Here is a 21,648-nt window from a genome sequence, read left to right as displayed (position 1 = left end):
GTGTGTATATGCACTTGTATGATTCAGGCCCTTTGCTTCAGTGTGATTACCTTAGCAAGATATGGTATCAAAATCAACTGAGTTCCATCTGTATGCGAACCAAATGGTAGTACAAGAAAGAACAAATAAAAACAATATACAGTTTATACTCCTCACCCCTCACAGTCCAGCAATGTCCTCAGGATACCACATGATTGTCTTACAGTTCTAGATAATCCTTTTAATACATCTCTGACTTGATTTTCAATGAAGACATTATAGGCTGTGCTTGGCTCACACCCTTACTGATTTATCTGCATTGGAGTCTGAATCACTTTGTCAAGACTCATAATTAGAATTCTCACTATCTGTATGTGGTCTCGCTTGTGGTGTTTATCAAGTAACACTTTGAGTCACTGGCCTGGAAATTCCACTAGGTCCTGCCTCAGCAACTTGTTCACCTAGTCCACTGTCTGTTACAGGAACTTGTTGTTGTTACTCTGTGTGATGCACTGGCTTCAATAATTCCGGGGCCTGAGAACAATGATTCAAATGAAACCACACTTTACATCCTTCCACCTTTAGCAGTGGGTGTTGCAAGAACAACTTTAAAATGTCTTTCACGTCTGGGTTCTTACCAAACTCTTGTCGTTCCTTGCTTTTTCCTGCCCAAGTATCCAGTTGTTTTGTTTAATATACACTAAATAGAAATAAAGATGCAGACTCAGGAATTAATTGAAGAGAATAGCTGGTCCAATATTTATTGACGAGCTCAATGTTACGCACGAACAGGGCGTAGTCTGGAGTATGTCTAACGGTCTCAGGTGTGGTCAATCTTTTCATCTACGTCAGTTACATAACCATTTTTTATTACACAGTATTCTGTTTTGAACATAATGGTGTAAAATTGGAAGATCAGAAAGCAATAACCCAAGTTGATACCATTATCTCCAATTCAAGGCTTGTAGTATTTCAAAAACGATGGTTTCATTCATCCCACTGGCTACTAATCACAATAACATTGTATCTTTAGGTGTTATCCTGGCCTCAATCCCGGACTTGCTACTAAGGCCTAATTTGGTCATTCATCCTTCCTGCTTACTTCCGAAGCCTAATTTGGTCTTTTGCATTTCCTGACATCATTAATACTTTCAATATTTTATAATCTCACTCTTTTGAGTGTTTTCACTGACACAATCTCCTGGTAATATTTCCTTCAGTCCTTCTGCAATTTCTCAGTTACATCCTTCAATTGCACCCTTTACTTGTGTGAAGATCTCCTTATAGATCTTTGTTAGGCACCTGACATATTTCCCCAGTTCACCTTGCAGTTATTCTAAGTTCATTAGTTGGTCCGCTTAAGTAAGTAACAGGCATAGGGTGTCCTGTGAGGATTTCATGTGGAGTGAGATGAGTATTACAATTAGTTGTCATTCTCATGCTCATTAAAGCTAATGGCAAGGCATTTAGCCAATTAATTTTCTGTCTGTTGTCTTGCACATAACTTAGTAGCTGCAGCCAGACCCAGGTAACAGGGTGGCATTGCTTGTTCAATTTTGTCAAGCTGTGTACTAAAATAAACATTGGGTTGGCTTTGACCATTATTTACCTGTGTTAATACTGCATTTGCATAGCCAGTCCTGGCTGCTACATAAAGCTGAAATGCTTTGGAGTAATCTGGGTTTGCCAATGCTGGAGATGTCCCATAAGTCTATTTTAATATTTTTAAAGTCCTTCATCCAGTTTTTAAGGCAAAGTCACATATTCACTGTCTGCTATAACCAGCCATTCCTAGAAATGTCAACATTTCTGCTACTGTTCTTGGTTTAGGTGCATTTCTAACAGCTTTCATATGAGAGAGCATGATGGACCTTTCACTTCACTTAAGATGTCTAAGTAGTCTAGCTCTGTTGCACAGAACGTATCCTTATTTACTTTGTGCACTTTTTCTGCTAATGCTGTAAACACAGTAAATGAGTCTTTCTCACATTGTTTTTCAGTCTTACAACATGGTAATAAATTATCAACATACTGCAGATTTGTGCTTTCTACTTTAATGTCACTTAAAGTCTGCTGCCCCTACCCTATTAAATACTGATGGACTTTCACAATAGCCTTTTGGTAACTTCTGGTGGTATGTTTCAGAATAGTTTGTAGGGTCACTACTGGTGTTTCAGCTTCCGCTATTGCAATAATTGCACACAGGTCATGTACTAGATACCACTTATCTAAATGAGATTTTTTCACTGGAAATATTGGGGTAATACATAGGCTTTTAGATTCAAGCAGAACTCCTGCTTTTACTAAAACTTCAATTGTGGATTTTATTCCCTCATAAATTGCTGTATTGAGTGGATTTTAATTTTTTTTGCCAAAAGAGTTCTACATTAGGTTTTACTTGAATTTGTACTTCACCTGCCGATTTGACTAAACTTGCATCTGTATGATGTTGAGTCAATAGTTTATTTGGTACCCATTTTAAAAATTCTTCATGTTCTGCACTTAGATGTATTTTCTAGCTGTTCTCACCTTATCTACCATGGCCATTTCTGCCATCACCCTATCAACTGATTTTCATAGATTTTTCATAGCTTTTTTTTATATAATGACCTATGAATTTATTCATTGTCTGTTTTTATCTGGCTTTCATCATTTGTCCCAGATCTTTTGGCTTGGCTTTCTTTTGCAACCATCAAAGATACACGTGAGATGGCATTTGGCACTTGATATCACTGGGCTCTTTCCAGTGTTAGCTCTGCTTTCACTGCAACTCCTTGTGGGGCTATTATCATGTCTCCTGTAGTGATCAGAATGGATCCTAATTCTATGCACTCTTTCTATGATCTTTGGATCATAGAGTAGTGTACACAGTAAATCATCAGACACTTCCTCCATTTCCAGTCTCATAGCCTGTATCCATGATTTCCATGTAGTAAAATCATTATGTAAGGTTTGATTCCCTTAGTTTCAGCTAGTACACTGTTGGGCCAGGTAATTGTGATTATTCTTTCACTGTGGTCAATATCATTTGCCATACTTGAGTTGGGAAATTTACTGTTACTATTATTGTACACTTAATATCTGCTTTTAGTCTAAAGTTGTGGCCAAAAGATTTGAGACTGACAAATTTTGGTTTTCACAAATTTGCTGCTTCAGTTTATATGGTGGCAATTTGCAATAACTCTAGATTGGATGGATTGCAATTAATTGCAAAATCATTCTTTGCCATGAAAAAATAACTTAATCACAAAGATTACTGCATTCCAGTCACTTCATTTCAGCCTTGACACAAAATTGCCTGCTAATATAATTTCAGTGATCTTCTCGTTAGCTCAGGAGAAAGTATTAATGAGGACAAGGCAGTTGATATAACTCTGTTATGCTGATTAGAAGAGCAGACAGGTTGCTATAAAAGGATGATGGTGCTTCTTCTGTTAACCATGGTTAACTCCAAGGAAACATGAGCAGTCATCATTGCATTGCATCAAAGGGGCTTCACAAACAAGGACATTGCTGCTTGTAAGATAGCACCTAAACCAACCATTTAGCGAATCATCAGTAAGTTCAAGGAGAGAGGTTCAATTGCAATGAAGAAGGCTTCAGGGCACCCAAGAAAGTCAAGCAAGTGCCAGGACTGTCTCCTAAGAGGATGCAGCTGCAGGATTGGGTCACCACCAGTGCAGAACTTGCTCAGGAATGGCAGAACGCAGGTGAGAGTGCAGTGAGGCAAAGAATTTTGGAGGATAGCTTGGTGTCCAGAAGGGCAGTAAAGAAGCCACTTCTCTCCAAAAAAACAGACTGACATTTTGCTGGAAGTATAGGGATTAGATTGCAGAAGACTGGGTAAAGCTATTTTCTCTGATAAAGACCCCTTCAGACTGTTTGGGACATCTAAACAAACGATTGTCTGGAGAAGAAAAGGTAAGTGCTACCATGAGCTCTGTGGCATGCGAACAGTGAGGCATCCTGAGACTATTCATGTGTGGGGTTGCTCAGAATTTTGCCTCAGAACACTTCCATGAATAAAGTAACAAAACATCCACCAAGACGAACTTCTCCCAATGATCCAGGAGCAATTTGGTGATGAACAATGCTTTTTCCAGCATGATGGGGCACCATGTCACAAGGCAAATGTGATAACCAAGTGGCTCGGTAAACAAAACATTGAAATTTTGGGTCCATGGCCAGGAAACTCCCCAGATCTCAATCCCACTGAGAACGTGTCGTCAGTCCTCAAAAAAAGGGTGGACAAACTGGGATCAACTCCAAGCACTGATTAGGCAAAATGGGTTGCCATCAAGATTTTGCCCAGAAGCTGATTTGCCAAGGCAAATTGCAGAAGTCTTAAAAAAGAAGGGTCAACACTGCAACACTGTCTTTGCATAAATTGGATGTATTTGTCAATAAAAAAGTTTAAAAACGTATGAAATGCTTATAATTGTACTTCACTCTACCATATAAACATCTGACAAAGGAATCTCAAAAAGCTGAGGCAGTAAACTTTGTGAAAGCCAAAATTTGTCAGTCTCAAAACTTTTGGCCATGACTGTACACAGTGCATCTCTTCCTAATAGGTTAAGTGGAAAGGACTCTGACTACAAAAGTGGCATTGTTATCTTTTGTGTTCCTATCAGCTCTAATGGTTCTATGAATCTTAGCCTTTGTGTTTTCCCAGGGAACCCTTGTATTCAAGTTTTTTGTGTTGAGAGGGGTGAGTGAGTACCTTCTGGTCCCATTACTTCCATATCCATCAGGAAGAATAGTTTCTGCTGACCATTAACTTAAACTGGCAATTTGCACTCCCTTACCAGAGAGGTTGAGGTTACCAATTGCAAGTGCTCCCCGCTTAGGTCCTCTGGGCATCCTTAGAATCATTTTCAGTGGGGTAGTCACGACTTGTGTCCTGGTTGTCCACACGTCCAGCAGTATATTATTCTCTGGCCCTGCTGTTTTTCTGGTATCTGTTGTATTTTTTGACTTCCTTCTTGCCTTTGCACTCCTCCTCGTCCTCTATCTTCCTCCTCCTCTTCCTCTTCCACCTCCATTCTCATAGAAGCTGTTTGGAGGAATTACTGGAGCTGTAGCTGGAACTGTGACTGGAACTGGCTGTACATTCTGTGGATTATTGTTTGTGACTAGTTGGTTGAGTTGCTACTGCTGCCTGTATGATGGCGTCATTTGTTTGTGACATGGTTACAGTAGAAGTTTCACTAGGCTCCTTGGTCACCAGTGCTGCTTGATTTCCCACATCTTTAATTTTCTTCTCTTTCCTTCTCTTTCTTTTCAGCTCTGTTAGCTGAGCCTTCTATAACTGCATAGTCAACTTCTCCATGTTCTCTATATTTTCCTTCTCCTTCTTTTTTCTGTATCGTTCCACATGATGAATAACGTGATCCTTGAAGACTGACCATTCCATGTTGCTTAGGCACACTACCTCTTCCAGTGCATTTTGTACTTCTTGTGGCTGGCTTTTGTTGAGTGTCATTTTGTTCGGTAAACGACCAGATCTTCTATGTAGTTGTCTCTGTTTGATTTGTTTTCTTCCCCTCCACTTTCACTTTGTTCTTCATGGTTGATTATTGAGTCATCTTGTGTCTTTTGGGCTCTCTCCATCCTCTTGTTGATCTCGGCTATCTGCTGAGTCATTTGTTCTCCAATTGCTTTGAGTTCTTGTTGTGTTTTTTCTCTCGTTGTCTGTACAGTTAATCCTGTTTACTCTGAGCTTCATGAGTCTTCGTTAAATCTTCTCTTCCTTTCTGCTCCTCCATCCTTTTCATTTCCTCTTGTATAGCATCTTGTCATTTTCCTTGCTTGTTCTTCTGATTCTATTATTACTTCTCCTTAAGTTCTTCATCATGGTGGGCTCATTTCTTTGTTGAAGCTTGGTTGCAGTTCTTGTTCCCATGTGTCGCCCCAGTGTGGAGTGTTTTGTCAGGCTCCAACATCACTATGTCTTGTCAAAATTCCTGGAATTGTCAGTAGGCCTCCAGGATTAAACCTTGATTCTTGAGCATTAGTGTGTGTGTGTGTGTGTGTGTGTGTGTGTGTGTGTGTGTGTGTGTGTGTGTGTGTGTGTGTGAGAGAGAGAGAGAGAGAGAGACCTCGCAGCTCCTACCCTTGAATTAGGAGGGGCAGTGTGCATGGGCTCTCGCTCCCGCTTGTGCTTGATCTCTAACGGCTCCTCCACACTCCTCTGTGTATCAGCAAATAGCTTACTGCAGTTTCATGGTAAAGCAAAAAACATTATTATATTTTACACTTGTTGGGGTGGGGGGAATTCTTTGTGCACATTCTTACACTACTACACTCGTGGCTTGAGCTTCTGAAAAAAGTATCAGTTTAGATCTTTATCATTTCCACTTCCCCTCCAGAACTCTGCTTGTCCTTCATGTATGTTAAGGCATCTATATACTTTCCCTTTTTCTTTTTCTAAATGTGTGTGTTTGTTTCTATGTTTAAAATAGTCCCTGTGTGGAGTCAGGTAGGTTGTGACGTGAGAGTGGTTTCATCAGTTCACAGTTTCATCAGCATACTTTGCATCACATTCTCAGCTCCTGTTATTTATTACTGCTCTTTCTCTGCTCTGATTGTGTGTAGCGATTCTGGACGAGGTAGCAGCCTGCTGGACAGGGCCATTGCTGACCGGCGGCAGCTAAATGCCATGACACTGCCTGACTTCAGTGACCCTGAAACTGGTAGGATTCTTTCTCTTTCTCTGTTTTGTTTCTCTCCACCACCTCAGCGCATGTGCGTATGTGCATGTACGCACGCACATGCACACATGAACATACAAACAGATTACACAAATTCACTGGTTACACAGGCACTGTCTGTAGCTACACCCTGCATCATCACCATGGCAACAAGCTGCGGCATCTGGGCTGGGTGGGGGTGTGTTTCACACTTTACACCTATCTAGATTTCACTGTTGACAGGGAGAGAAACAACACATTTGTTCTTATGAGTTGTGTAAAGTTTTTTTTTTTTTTTCTCTCCCCTCTAGCTTCAGTTATTTTGTCATCTCGTTGATGATTTCCATCTTGTTTTCACTACTCTTTGTTTTCTGTTAATTCTCATTTTTCATTCTTTACTTGTACTTCTCATTTCACCAAGCCTCATAAGTTTCATTCATTTTAATTGATATGTTTTTCCCATTTCTGTCTCCTCTCCCTGTCTCCTCCTCTTTTCCCTCTTCCACCCCTCTGTCCTGGCCTCCACAAGTGATGCTGTTGTGTTCGAATGTCTTGGACAAGCTTTCTGTGACCACTTCCTTCGCCAATGCCCTTCCTTTTCTCAGTTAGGCACAGTGCCACTATGTTTAAGTCCCACCAGCTTGGCTCTTGCCACCCACAGTTTTTCAATGGGTGAAAAGTCCAGTAGCAGGTTGGTCTTGCGACTGTGGTAGTAGTGGTGGTGGTTGGGGTAACTGTAGCAGGGACTTGTGACTGTGGTAGTAGTGGTGGTGATGGGCTAACTGTAGCAGGGACTTGTAACTGTGGTAGTAGTGATGGTGATGGAGTAATTGTGGGTATCTTTCTCCTGAACCTCTTGTTTCTTTGATCCTCTTGTAGCATGCAGAGCCCATCATGATGATACTGCTGCTAACTACAACACCTGGCGACAGTTCTATCATAGAAGGGTGGCCCTCCTATGGCCATCCCATTCTGAAACTGGCACAGGATGTTGTCTCATAGAAACTCTCTCTGAACAGTAATCAAGACTATAAACAGGTCCTGGTACTTTCCTGCAGCCAGGAGGCTGTGTAGATCATGTTGACTATGCATAGAATGCATATATTCCTGCTATTGACACAGAGTGTCAATGACCCTTCCATCTACATAATTAGGTTTGTTTGCCAAATGTAAATGTAAGATCAAATGAGCATTTTGCATGAAATAATTTAAATTCAAATATATTTTGTGTAGTTTAAGCAGTTAAACTTATTATACCCTTCTAAGCAGGCTTGTGGGGGACTTGAGCTCATAGGTCAGGCTTAGCCCACCCAAGCCCGTCCTCAGTGCCAGCCATGCTCACCATCCAATTCAACTTTTAATTCTCACTCATTTCTCTTATTTCTGCATAAACAAGTGCAGAAACGACCACTATAGTGAGTTAATCAGGTTCCATTTTGCCATATGTATACTATGTTGTTATACAGCACTCTTGAGTTTTTGTGAAAAAGCAGTATGTATGGACCAGGCACTCTTTGTTGGGGGATCTCCTAGTTGAAAGATCATGTCGTGCAGGAGTCTCTGCAATTGCTCCTCTATGTGCCTGTTTACACCTTAACATGTTTTTGGTGATCAGATCACGTTCAAATTTCACTTGACCTGGTGTAAACACAACTAAACACATTGCAATTGAATCACTCAAACCACATTCAGAGGTCACCAGACTTGGACCTTGACTACATATAATAAGGGTCTAAACGAATTGCATCATCTGTATCCACATACACAAATGGAAATATTTCTGCTGGCTGACTAGATGATTACAGCATCTGCCAGTTAAAACCTTCTCCAGAGCAAATCCTTAATTGCAAGCTGTAGATGGTTACTGCCTGTATTTAACATTTAGCACTACAACTGTTAATAGTCAGTGGGTTTCAGGAAGTAAAATGGAAACAATGTGTAGGTTGGTGTGCTATTTACGAGGGAAAGATTGGATCTGATGTGGCCAAACTGGAGTAAATAGAATGCAGCCAAAGTAAATCCAGAGAGAATATGGATGTGAAACACTTTAATGCAAGGTGTAAACGGGGTGTATCTCAACAAAACAAGTCACGGGTCCTTTTAAGGAGACAGTGTGGTGTAGGAGTGAGTTTTCAGGAATTTTGCATTGCTAACTCTACTCTTCTTTTTTTTTTTTTTTTTTTTTTTTTTCCTTTTCCTGAGTTCAATGTTTAAAGATCTGTGGTAAATACTTGTGTTTACATACATATAGCACTTCAGTTTGCCTAAATCCACTCAACACAATTTTGAAATGATTTTTTATTTTTTTTTTATCTAAGCATCATGGTTTTTTTTCTTTTCTTTGCTCTTTCAAAATATAGTCCTTTAGACAATGCTAGAAGATAAGAAGTTTCTGATTATTAATCTTAGGTTTGTATTGGATCAGTGGTGAACTGTTATTTAATTTGAGCAGGCCAAGAGCTGTTTACACTGCAAGTTAAGACTGATCCACTTACATAGTTGTGACGGTGGCGGCTCGGAGAAAGCGAGAGGCGGGATTGCGGGGAAGTACATTTTATTATCCGTAGATAATAAGATAGCTGATGCATGAAACACACATATATCATACAAGGTAGTCTTCGTCTCGAAGGCAGTGCAGCGACGATCACCTGCTTATGCTGGGGGATAGTCTGTCTTCATGTACCTGTGGGTGTTAAATAGACACTTCATTAGTGAGGACAGGTGCGCCCAATTAATACTCTGGGGATGGGGAGTGAGGCTGGGAAGTGGAGTAATTTGTATTACAAGTGGACCGGCCTCCCGTGACAATAGTACAAGAAAAGGATTAGAGTTGGGTAATGTAGGGTTACGTAAAGGATTAGGGTTAGGTAATGTAGGTAATGTCCAGTTTGCCTAAATCCACTCAACACAATTTTGGAATTATTTGTGTTGGCTAACATAGGGTTATGTAGTATTGATGAATTTAGGAAATGTAGGTAGTGTAGTGTATTTTGGGTTTCAGGGCTGTGATGGAGTACTTGGGGATTTTAGGTAGGCTATTATTATTATTATTATTATTATTATTATGCACTTATGTACAGTTCATTAATTGTTTCTCATTTTTCTATATAATATTTCAAATGAAATGTTGAAAACCTGGCTCATCAGAATAATCTGAATATTGTATTAACTGTAAAAATAATGGCAAGAATTCAACAGCATTATCCAAACCTTATGCAAAAACCTTTACATAATAACCATAAGGTAAAGTGCAAAATATAAAAGTTATCAAACAAAATCATTATTCACAGCTAATGTTACCTGCTTTTTAGGAGTAATTGTAAGTGTAGAATGGCAGTGTAACGTTGAGCAGTTAGAAGAGATTTATTAGGGGCAAATCCAAAATCATAATCGTTTGAACAGTCCAGGGTCATAGAGCCAACACTAGCACAGGCAGAGAAAATGCAAGCCTTGTAATACAAACAGCTAGAATTAACACACAGGCTAGGAATCACACAATCAGTGGCTAGGACATAACACAATGACCAGCAAACACACATGGCACAAGACAGGGTTTAAGTACAAGTACTAATAAGAATTTAACATGACACAGGTGCCACAAATGAAAGGCAGAGAAAAAGAAACACAGAAGCAAAACAAATACATGAGAAAGGGTATCCATGACAATAATGACACTAGGAGGGGCCAAACATGACAGGCAGCTTGTGTTTTCACCTGTAATTTCATGTATTAATTCAATTAACGTAGTATTTTTGCCAAACGTCCTTGATTAATTTTGTCATAAACTAGTTGCAAATGATTTTATACTTTTATACTATATACTTTTATACAAATGTAAACATGTAAATGTTTGTTTGGTATTAGACCTTTCAAAGATGAAGCAATTCCAAAGAACAGAAAATTACTACCTTTCTTTGGGAAAAACTCATCACGTCTGATCAGATCGAGGATGGTATCATTTTGTTGCTCTGTATTGTTTGCTTAGCATCATAGCCTTTTCTAACATTTTAATATTCCATTGAGTTAAGGGTGTAATTGGGAAGAAAAGGTCCTAATACAGAAATGTGGATATGAGATATTTCCCACCTCTAGAGGGTGCTGTCTGACTGTCTCTGTCCTCTACAGGTTCGGTCCATGCTACATCTATAGCAGCATCACGGGTGGAGCAAGCGCTGTCAGAAGTGGCCTCCTCTCTGCAGAGTAGTGCACCAAAACAAGGCCCCCTGCATCCCTGGATGACCCTGGCTCAGATTTGGCTTCATGCAGGTATATTCCACTCACACAGCATGGAGCGGAGTTTGTATACTCCACTCACACACACCACAGAGAAGAGTAGGTATACTCCTCTCATACACAGCACAGAGCGGAGTTAGTACAATTCACTCACAGCACAGCACAGACCAGAGGAGCTATGACTTACCGTGCTTGCCACAGCAAAATGTGTTTTACTCTGAAATAAAACAAAGAACATATTTCATTACTTAGAACAGAGTGACCAGGAAGAAACTAAATGTTTTCTTTCTAATTGGGTTTCTTTCTCATTTGTTTTCACTGTATATATTCTCAAAGTGTGTCCTTTTAATATACTTCTAATGTCCAGTAAATGACAAGTTTATTTTGCCATAATTTCTTCCCTTCTGAAGTCAAATGGATGTTTGGTAAAGCTTATATACACTTATAAAGCTGTACCAAACTACACAAGAAAGATCATGTGGCTTAGCCCTTTACACATATATGTAACAAACCTGTAGTTAGATATCCAGTTAACGTCACAACTGAATAAGTCATCCATAGACGCTTCTCAGTTTTAGATTACACACTGGAGGCATCTACAACACTTCCAGCATATGTAGTGCTCCTTTTACTTCAGTAATTTTGCCAAGAATAGCAGTTACACTAAAACAAGCAAACCTAAATTTGATTTTATATTATGTAGTCTCACAAATTAGGGTATCCCGGTAATACCAAGTTTGTAAATTACCGAAGTCTAAGATTAATTTTTACTCTTCATGGAGCTAGCTGTTTGTTCCTGACTCTAGAGCTTCAGTTTTGTCCTGATGAAAACCTACCATTCTGTCAGCATAGGCAATCTAATGCTGTACTTGCATGTATCTGTGTGCGGACTCAGTAATTTCTCATTTGCAGGGATTTGGGGGAACTCAGTGATTTGGCTTGTGATTTAATTGATGTTGATTGTTGTATTGTGAACTGTTTACGTTGAAGTAGAGTGCAGCTCAGGAACCACCCCCCCCCCCCCCTTTTTCTCCTCTCTTTGTCCTGTAGCGGAGGTGTATATTGGCATGTTGAAGCCTGCAGAGGCTACGGCATGTACGCAGGAGGCTGCCAGTCTCTTTCCCATGTCCCACAATGTGCTGTTCATGAAGGGGCAGGTGGCTGAGCTGCGTGGCAATATGGAGGATGCCAAGCGCTGGTACGAAGAGGCTCTCTCCATCAGTCCCACACATGTCAGGAGCATGCAGAGACTGGTGAGTTATGTACACTGACAAGGCTGCTCCTTGTACCAATGCCAAAAATGCAATCTTACAGTTATATTACTACATATTAGGACTTGGCTGTTACAAAACTGCTGTTGCCAGCCCAGTTCATAGAAACCCTCAGATAGTCAGCAGTTTTTGCTTTATATTTCCCGGCACAACTCTAACAGAAATTTAGTGTTGTTTCTTGGTTCAGGCATATGTGGAGCTGAAATATGCCTGGCTCAAGGAACAGTAACATGGAGTGTGCTGGATGAGGGAACAGCAACATGGAATGTACTGGGAGAAGGAGCAGAGTAAAAATGTGGCCTGTGTAGAGAGCCTGAGGACTGCGTACACTGGAACTGCCGTTGTATAACAAGACTCTAGCGGCTGGCATAAAACACATGCACAAGCACATACTGCCTCAAAATACTATCAGTAGTATGAAGACCCTAATACTAATACACGTGTGTGTGTGTGTGTGTGTGTGTGTGTGTGTGTACAGACATGTGTCTGTCAGAGCTCTCCATTTCCTCTCTGCTGGATCATTCCATCAATAAGTCAGGGAATGAGTATCTAATGTACTTACTCACACTTTTACTCACTCACATAATCACACTCACACACTAGACAGCAAGCAAGTGGATTTATTTCACACCGTGTTAATGACTAAAATTTTTAACCTGTACAGATCCAACTAACTTTTCTGTTTCTTTTTCTTCTCTGTGCACTCCAAACATTGGCCTGCCAGGGCTTGATCCTTCACCAACTGCAGCGGTATAGTCTGGCGGAGAAGGTTTTGCGAGATGCTGTACAGGTGAATTCCACGGCCCATGATGTGTGGAATAGCCTGGGGGAGGTGCTGCAGGCTCAAGGTCATGACGCAGCCGCTACAGAATGCTTCCTCACCGCCCTGGAGCTGGAGGCCAGCAGCCCAGTCCTGCCCTTCACTATTATACCACGCATGCTCTGACACACACACACACACACACACACACACACAAAACACCTTACCACATCAACACACTACACTAACAGAGACCACATGTGTGCTTCTGCATATTCTTTCTGTATTTGACCAACTCAGCCCATTATTCCTCAAGGCCGTGAAGACGTGCTCACATGATTATACACATGCACATCCACACTCCTTTAAAGCTCCGGACTCCGTTACGCTCCTGTTGCTTCCTCACCCCTTCACCATTCCTAACCACCTAACTGCAGACTGAATGCAATGCTATAGTGACCAGCAGTTGTCAGTGGACGATGACACTGCCCATGATTTAGTGTATGGCTCTGTGAGCACTATCCATGGCAGTGTTGCTGATATTTTCTTGTGTGTGTGTGTGTGTGTGGTATTGTTTTTGTTTGTGCCTGTTATATGAATGGTAGGTAATCTGCACTCCTCCCCTCTGTGGATTCATTATGTATAGTCACACAAACAATTTTTTTTCCCCATGCTATTACCTTGCTAAGCCTAGATGCAGTTTTGACACAGTGTGATGTCATGTCTCGCTAAACATGGCATGTGAATATTTAATCTATGTAAACTCAAAAATTAGAAGTACATAAGTGAAGCCAAAAAATTATTCTATGAGCAAGTATTTTAACTTGTTATTAAAATGGTTTTTGCCATTCAGAAGTCAGGTTTTTGTTATTGTTATTTAGTTATCTGGTAGCTTTTTATTTATTTTTCCCAGTGTCTTGTGTTGGAGAGGAATAGAGCAATGTTTTAGAATTTACTGGGAAAGAGACTGATAAAAGAAAGATGCAATGTTTTTGGTCCAGATTTTTGTTTCAGGTGTGCCTGCTGTCAGTGTTCTTACACTGTCTCCAACAACAACCATCAGTATCCTGTAACTACAGCAGGCAGTATGGCCCTCAATGAGGGTACATCCAGGATACTGCATTGCTGTAAGAATGCAGGTATTCATATGTTAGACACCTGCTGTAATCTGTGACTGTATGTATGCGTTTTTTGGAACTTCAGAGCTAAAGCTAAAGTTCTGAAGATTAAGAAAATAAGTTAATTTGCAAAGAAAAACATCCAATCTAGTCTGAACCCACAGCCATGATACAGTTCTGTTCTGCTGTGGCTTTTAGCTTACCTGTGCCAAATAATCAAGACCTGTTGCCTGTCACCCTTACTCGGGTGTGCTGAAAAGTGAAGCAGATATATACTGGCTGTGGCCGTTCATGGAGTGGGTTGGAAGTGTGTGTGCTGTGGATGGATAAACAGTCAGATCACTATCCACATCTCCAGTCAGCTGAAGAACGCCTATTTTGATGTCAATAAAAACAGTTGTAATTGAAAACAGTGTGGTTTCTAGGAGGCAGCAAGTGTCAAGTTCGATCTTTTGTCATTCTATAATTTTGCATTGTGGTGTTACGCTGTTATGCAAGTTTTGAATTTAAAATAAAAATGAAACAACACTGGACATTCATTTACCATGCTGTCTACTGTCCTCTTTCACACATTCTCTAACCTCTCCCCAGAGGACCGTTCAGAGGGAGAGAGCATGTTGAAATACTAACAGCAGGTACTATGTGGAACTCTGTGATAAGTGCACTACCGGAACCTACCAGTAGAGTAGGGTTAAAAATAACTGCAGGACAAAGACATTCTGATTTGCTGATTAGCTTTTTGTTTTCCTTCTCTTTATGGTGTTCCACATAAATTGCTCACAGATGAAAGCAGAAGAAAGGGATTAAGGGAATGCCCTAAGGGAAGAGATTGTCATTGAATGGTGAAGCTTTACAGTCAATAGATGAGGACTGGTCCTCTATCCTCTCAAGCCTGACATGAGTGCTTACTGTCACCGGGGACTCCTGCCACTGATCTACTTAATTGGAAGTGTAATTAATTTAATTTCTTAGGATATTATGACAAGTGAGAGTGGGACTGTTATTAAAGCCATTTGTTTGTGCGTGCCCCAGGAGAGCCTTTCTGCCTCACTCTAATCCTGTGGAATGAGGCGTCAGGAGAGGACATGCAGCTGTCCACTGGCTTTCGTTTTACCATACATGCTGCACTTATTGGCAGGATAATTTTGAAATGTATAGGTTAATAATACAGACTGAAGACCCATCTATTTGCAGAATAGTTAAAGGACAACTAACACTGCTCCCATATTGACTGACTAATTTAGTACTTATTGTAGGGTATTGTTTATGTTGTTTAACAAACTCTAGCACTTATTGTTTAAGATAGACCTTATGTATTTTGCACTTCTAGGTATCAGCATTTATCCCTGTATTCTACAGTATTCTAGTTCATTGATATGTTTGATTCTAACCTACTGTACTAGGATATATTCTATGAGTAAATGACAAAGCACTTTTGTAAGTCGCTCTGGATAGGAGTGTCTGCTAACTGCTGTGAATGTAAACGTAAATAACAGCATTTTTAGCCACTGTAGGTCTTATAGAATATGATCAACATTTCAGTATTCTGGCTGCTGCATTCCCAAGTAGTTGAAGATTGGTATGACACCTAATAGAACATCCAGTCAAATCAGACTTGGCCACATCACATTTAAACTGCACCAGGTGCCCCATATCCTGATAAACATAACTTAAAGTGAGCACTGCAGTTCAGGCTGACAAAACTAAAAAAGAAAACATCTTCAGAAAAGGTTTTTATGTCCTATGTTGGTATGGTGTGTGTGTGCATGTAAGACTTCGCCTGCTCCTAGGAGGAATAAAAGGAAACAGTTGTATTCCACTTTGTTCCTTTTCTTGTGTGTTCACTGTTAAGTATCGAGTCACTGCCATTTTGTTTGGGGTGTGGATTTGATCTGTGTTTTCCACTTACAGCGTAAATGTAGTTGTGTGTGTATTTTCTTTTGTCTTTGTAGGTTTAGTGAGTGGCTTGTTTCTAGTGTGGATTTGTTTGTTGTTTTGGCCTGGGTCACTCCTGACATTATAGTCCAGTGTCACACTGTCTTGTATATATCACAATGTCTCTTGCACAATACACTGGCTAATTAAACAACATTGGTCTGTTGCAATCTGATTTCATTTCCAATACATGCTTATTTAGCCGTTTTTGTCACACAGTTGCGATCTGGAGCTTAGATGAGGTCATAATGTGTCTAAATGCAATTTAGCAATCCTTCCTTGTGTACAAATAAGAGCTTGTGGGTGTAGGAACAGGGCACAGGTTTGGGCACAGTGAGCAGGTATGGTAGTGATTATAGGTGTGGGTACAGGGAGCAGGTATGGTAGTGATCATAGGTTTAGGTACAGGGTGCACGTGTACAGGGAGCAGCTGTTGTAGTGAATAATGTAGACACCACTGACCTTTTCCTTTAACCACATGCACATTTAGTATCTGTAAAGTATAGCGATATCATAAAATATATAAATACAGCTGAAATCTGGACCCTGAAGTGTATGAAGTACAATGGGAGGTGCCAGTGCCCTGCTGAAAACAAGAATCTAAAACTGGGACTCAGAGGTTTTCAACTTTGCATTTAACATGTGATTATGATCAAATGAAAGTTGTAGAAGGAGACGTCAGACCATTTCTGTATGTTGTATAGATTCTGCCAGATCAATCATGTGCCATTTGGTTGTGATTCCCAGATTGAAGGAGCCAGAGTACTGATAAGAACCTGAAAATTTGACCATATTAGCTATGTTCTATTGACCATACAATGAGTGTCAATTTATTTTTTAATCGACTACAAATTGTTCTTATTAATTTATAAAGTTCAATATGATCTTGCCCTTAAATACTTAAGTGACCACAAGGTGCAGGTTCCTAATTTTATTGCCTAAAATTATGAAAACTACAACAGTGGATGGAAAGCCACTCAGCTTTGAAAGAACATAAATGTGAGATAGAAGCAGTCCCTCAATCTTTAAATTCATGCTAAAAATCTACCTGTCCAAAGGCTGTCAGGAAGAAATGACTAAACTGCATTTAAATTCACACTCAGGCCAGCCTGCTGAGCTGTATGACTGGATGGTGGTTCAAGTGCATCCTTGCTGGCAATATCATATGTATAGAACCTGGATCAACCCCTGGATTACCTGCATCCAGCTAACCTGACACTTAGCTACTGTTGTAAACAAAATTCTTTTGTTTCCATTTATAAGAACTCTTTTTGTATGCATGTTCTATTCAGTTTTGCCCAAAGGAGGAGGGGCTTCCTTCTGAGTATGTAACTTCCAAGGTTTCTTCTTTCAAGCAGGGAAGATTTTCCTTTAGCTTGTCTTTGACTTGCTTATCAAGGCTAGACCTGGTTCCTGTAAAGCTGCATTCTGTCATAATTGTATGTTGCCATGGATAAAAGTGTTATCTAAATGCTGTAAATGTCTCACATAACTCTGTGACAGTTTGCTCAGACCTCTCTGTCCCCACTTAACTCCTTGACAGTGTGCTCTGTCCCCTCTAACTTACTAATGTTCATCTGCTGTGAGTCAGAAAAGGTGAAATATTAATGCAACTGCTTACTTTACCTTCATTTAACTGTTAGATGAAGTCAGTCAGAAAACCTGCAGGACTGTCTCTTAGAATCATCAGCACAGCAGGGTCTCTCTACCTCATAACACAGTGATTACAATTATAGACAGAACACAGGAGAACAACACAAGTAAAACACAATAAAAGCTGACAATGGATATCAAGAGACAAGATATGTACAGCTAAGACCACAAAAAACAAACAAGTTGTATACTAAGCAAAAAACACAAAGCTAGGGTGATGCAAGAGTGAGCTTGGGCAAGCTGCTGTCTTTTTATATAGGCCACAGCAATCAGTTAAAGCAGGGCAGAGCAAGTAATGAGGTAGACAGCAAGACTCAAATCCTGAACGCATTGTAGCAGCCAGGGAGTGCAACAGTTTCAAGCTCATTTTTCAGATAAAAAAAGGTTGTTTGTGTTTAAAAAACTTGTTTTTTGTTTTGTTTTGACCTAAACTGCATCATTACACGAGTGCTCAGGACTGCTTAGAAAGTATATACTTTTCATGCATTATAATTTGGTTAAGAACACTGTCACTATGTCTTAAAATTGTGTTTAAGCCAATTAGAATGCATGGAAATCCTGTTTCAGAGTGTAGAAGTGAAAAATTACTTGATAAGTGCACATTGCAAATGTATGACAAAAGCTTGCGTTCACTTACACATGTTGTTTTCACTTTAAATATGTCTTAGAAAGAATTTACAAATGCATTACATTTTGGTTAAGAACAATATGTCTTGAACTGAAACATTTTTAAGACAATTGAATTCTTGGAAATAATGTTTCATAATGAGCAGAAATGATAGAACAGAGTTGCAATTATTTGCAATATGCACATTGCAAACGTGATACCACAGCATGTTTTCACTTGTACATATTGTTACAACTTGAAATACATCTTAGAAAGTGTTTTATCATGTATTATCATGTACATTTAGGATAAAAACACTATGTCTTGTGCTGAAAGTGTGTAAGCTGCTTAAAATGCTTGGAAACGCTGTTTAATAGTGTGCTGATGTAAAATTCAAGAGTTGAAATTACTTGCTATGATACTACATGCTATAAACATTGCAAATGTGTTACAACAGTTTGTTGTCAATTGCACAATTGTTTTAACCGAAAATAAGTCTTTGAAAGTGTTTTCTTATAATTAATTACATTTGGGTTAAAACACTATATCTTGCAAAGAAACACTGTTTAAGGCAATGAGAATGCTTAGAAACATTTCATAATATGCAGAACTGAAAGAACAGAATTGCAGTTACTTGCAAAATGCACATTGTAAACATGTTACATCAGCTTGTTTTTACTTGCACACATTGTTTTAACTACAAATATGTCTTTAAAAGTTTTTTCTTATTTGTTACATTTTGGTTGAGAATACTGTGTATTGTTCTGTGGAAACTGTTCGAGGTGATTAGAATGCTGGGAATCAGTCTTTCAAAGTTAGTAAAACTGTAAGAACAGAGTTGCACTTACTTTCTATGTGCACATTGCAAATGTGTGACAGTTTGTTTTCACTTGCACACTTTGGTTTAACTTGAAATACATCTTAGAACGTGTTTTCTTGTTATCCATTTCATTTTGGTTGAGAACACTGTCTTGCTCTGAAACATTGTTTATGACAATTAGAATGCTTGCAATATGAACATTGCAAACATGTAACAACAGTTTTTTTTTCACTTGCACACTTCGTTTTAACTTGAAATGCGTCTTAGAACATGTTTTCTTGTTATTTATTACATTTTGTTTGGGACGATTGACTTCCTACGTCATACTGTTTAAGGCAAATAGAATGCTGGGAATCGGTCTTTCAAAATTAGTAAAACTGAAAGAACAGAGTTGCACTTACTTTCTATGTGCACATTGCAAACGTGATACCACAGCATGTTTTCACTTGTACATATTGTTACAACTTGAACTATATCTTAGAAAGTGTTTTCTTGTCCATTTCATTTTGGTTGCGAACACTATATGTCTTGCTCTGAAACACTGTTTATGGCAATTAAGAATGCTTGCATAATGAACATTACAACAGCTTGTTTTCCCTTGCACACTTTCTTTTAACTTGAAATACGTCTTAGAACATTTTTTTCTTATCCATTTCATTTTGGTTGAGAACACAATCTTTTGCTCTGAAACTCTGTTTAAGGCAGTTAGAATGCTTGCAATATGAACATTACAAACATGTTACAACAGCTTGTTTTCTCTTGCACACTTTGTTTTAACTTGAAATATGTCTTAGAACATGTTTTCTTGTTATGCATTTCTTTTTGGTTTAGAACACTGTCTTGCTCTGAAACACGTTTTAAGGCAATTAAGAATGCTTACAATATAACCATTACAACAGCTTGTTTTCCGTTCCACATAAGGTTAAATCTTGAAATACGTCTTAGAACGTGTTTTCTTGTTATCCATTTCATTTTAGTTGAGAACAATATGCTTTGCTCTGAAATACTGTTTAAGGCAATTAGAATGCTTGCAATATGAAGATTACAGACATGTTACAACAGCTAGTTTTCCCTTGCACACTCTGTTTTAACTTGAAATTTATCTTAGAACATTTTTTCTTGTTATCCCTTTCATATTGGTTGAGAACACCATGTCTTGCTCTGAAACACTGTTTAATGCAATTAGAATCCTTGCAATATGAATATTACAACAACTTGTTTTCTCTTGCACTTTGTTTTAACTTGAAATACGTCTTAGAACATGTTTTCTTGTTATCCCTTTCATTTTGGTTTAGAACACTGTCTTGCTCTGAAACACTGTTTAACGCAATTAAGAATGCTTCCAATATGACGATTACAACAGCTTGTTTTCCCTTCCACACAAGGTTAAATCGTGAAATACGTCTTATAACATGTTTTCTTGTTATCCATTTCATTTTAGTTGAGAACAATATGCTTTGCTCTGAAATACTGTTTAAGGCAATTAGAATGCTTGCAATATGAACATTACAACAGCTTGTTTTACCTTGCAGACATTGTTAAAATTTGAATTACTTCTTAGAATGTGTTTTCTTGTTATATATTTCATTTTGGTAGAGAACACTATATTTTGCTCTGAAAAACAATTTAAGGCAGTTAGAAGATTCTTATCATGCATTACAATTTAGCCTAAAACACAATATCTTGCCATGAAACACTGATTAAGGCGATTACACTGCTGTTTCATAGTTGGTAAAAGGTAAAGAACAGAGTTGCAATGTAAAGAATCTTCTTATTATCATGCATTATATTTTAGTCTCAAACACAATCTCTTGCCGCCCTTAAACAGTGTTTAAGGCAATTACAATCCTGTTTCATAGTGTCTAAAAGGTAAATAACACAGTTGCAATGTAAAGATTCTTCTTCTTATCATGCATTATATTTTAGTCTAAAACACAATCGCTTGCTCTGAAACAGTGATTAAGGTGCTTACAATCCTGTTTCATAGTCTCTAAAAGGTAAAGAACATAGTTTCAATGTAAAGATTCATCTTATCATACATTACATTTAAGTCTAAAACACAATCTCTTGCCATAAAAAACTGTTTAAGGTGAGTACAGTGCTGTTTCATAGTTGGTAAAATTTTAGTGTAAAACACAATCTCTTGCCCTGAAACAGTGTTTAAGGCGATTACAATGCTTTTAAACGCTGTTTCATTGTGTGTAAAAGTTAATGAACAGAGTTGCAATGTAAAGATTCTTATCATGCATTACATTTAAGTCTAAAACACAATCTCTTGCCATGAAACACTGTTAAAGGCGATTACAGCACTGCTTCAATGTCTAAAAGGTAAAGAACAGAGTTGCAATGTAAAGATTATTATGCATTACATTTTAGTCTAAAAGACAATCTCATGCCCTGAAACACTGTTTAAGGCGATTACAGTGCGGTTTCATAGTTGGAAAAAGGTAAAGAACAGAAAGGCAATGTAAAGATTCGTATCATGCATTACATTTTAGTCTAAAACACAATCTCTTTCTCTGAAACAGTGTTTAAGGCGATTACAATGCTTTGAAATGCTGTTTCAATGGGTGTAAAAGT

The 21,648-nt window shown here is 38.8% G+C and overlaps 1 protein-coding gene across 1 annotated transcript in view; it reads left to right on the top strand.

Annotated features, from left to right (window-relative positions):
* Window positions 1–14,597, top strand: part of ttc7b (tetratricopeptide repeat domain 7B) — a 47,155-nt gene extending 32,558 nt beyond the window's left edge. The window contains exons 17-20 of the mRNA XM_035532649.1: window positions 6,577–6,674; window positions 10,797–10,937; window positions 11,955–12,157; window positions 12,900–14,597. Coding sequence (XP_035388542.1) covers window positions 6,577–6,674; window positions 10,797–10,937; window positions 11,955–12,157; window positions 12,900–13,121 — 664 coding nt within the window. The 3' untranslated portion in view covers window positions 13,122–14,597. The remainder of the gene's footprint in view (window positions 1–6,576; window positions 6,675–10,796; window positions 10,938–11,954; window positions 12,158–12,899) is intronic.
* The last annotated feature ends 7,051 nt before the right edge of the window (window positions 14,598–21,648 follow it).

Source organism: Electrophorus electricus, chromosome 13 (assembly GCF_013358815.1).
Source record: "Electrophorus electricus isolate fEleEle1 chromosome 13, fEleEle1.pri, whole genome shotgun sequence".
NCBI classification, from domain to species: Eukaryota; Metazoa; Chordata; class Actinopteri; order Gymnotiformes; family Gymnotidae; genus Electrophorus; species Electrophorus electricus.
This window is presented reverse-complemented; position numbering and strand designations above follow the sequence as displayed.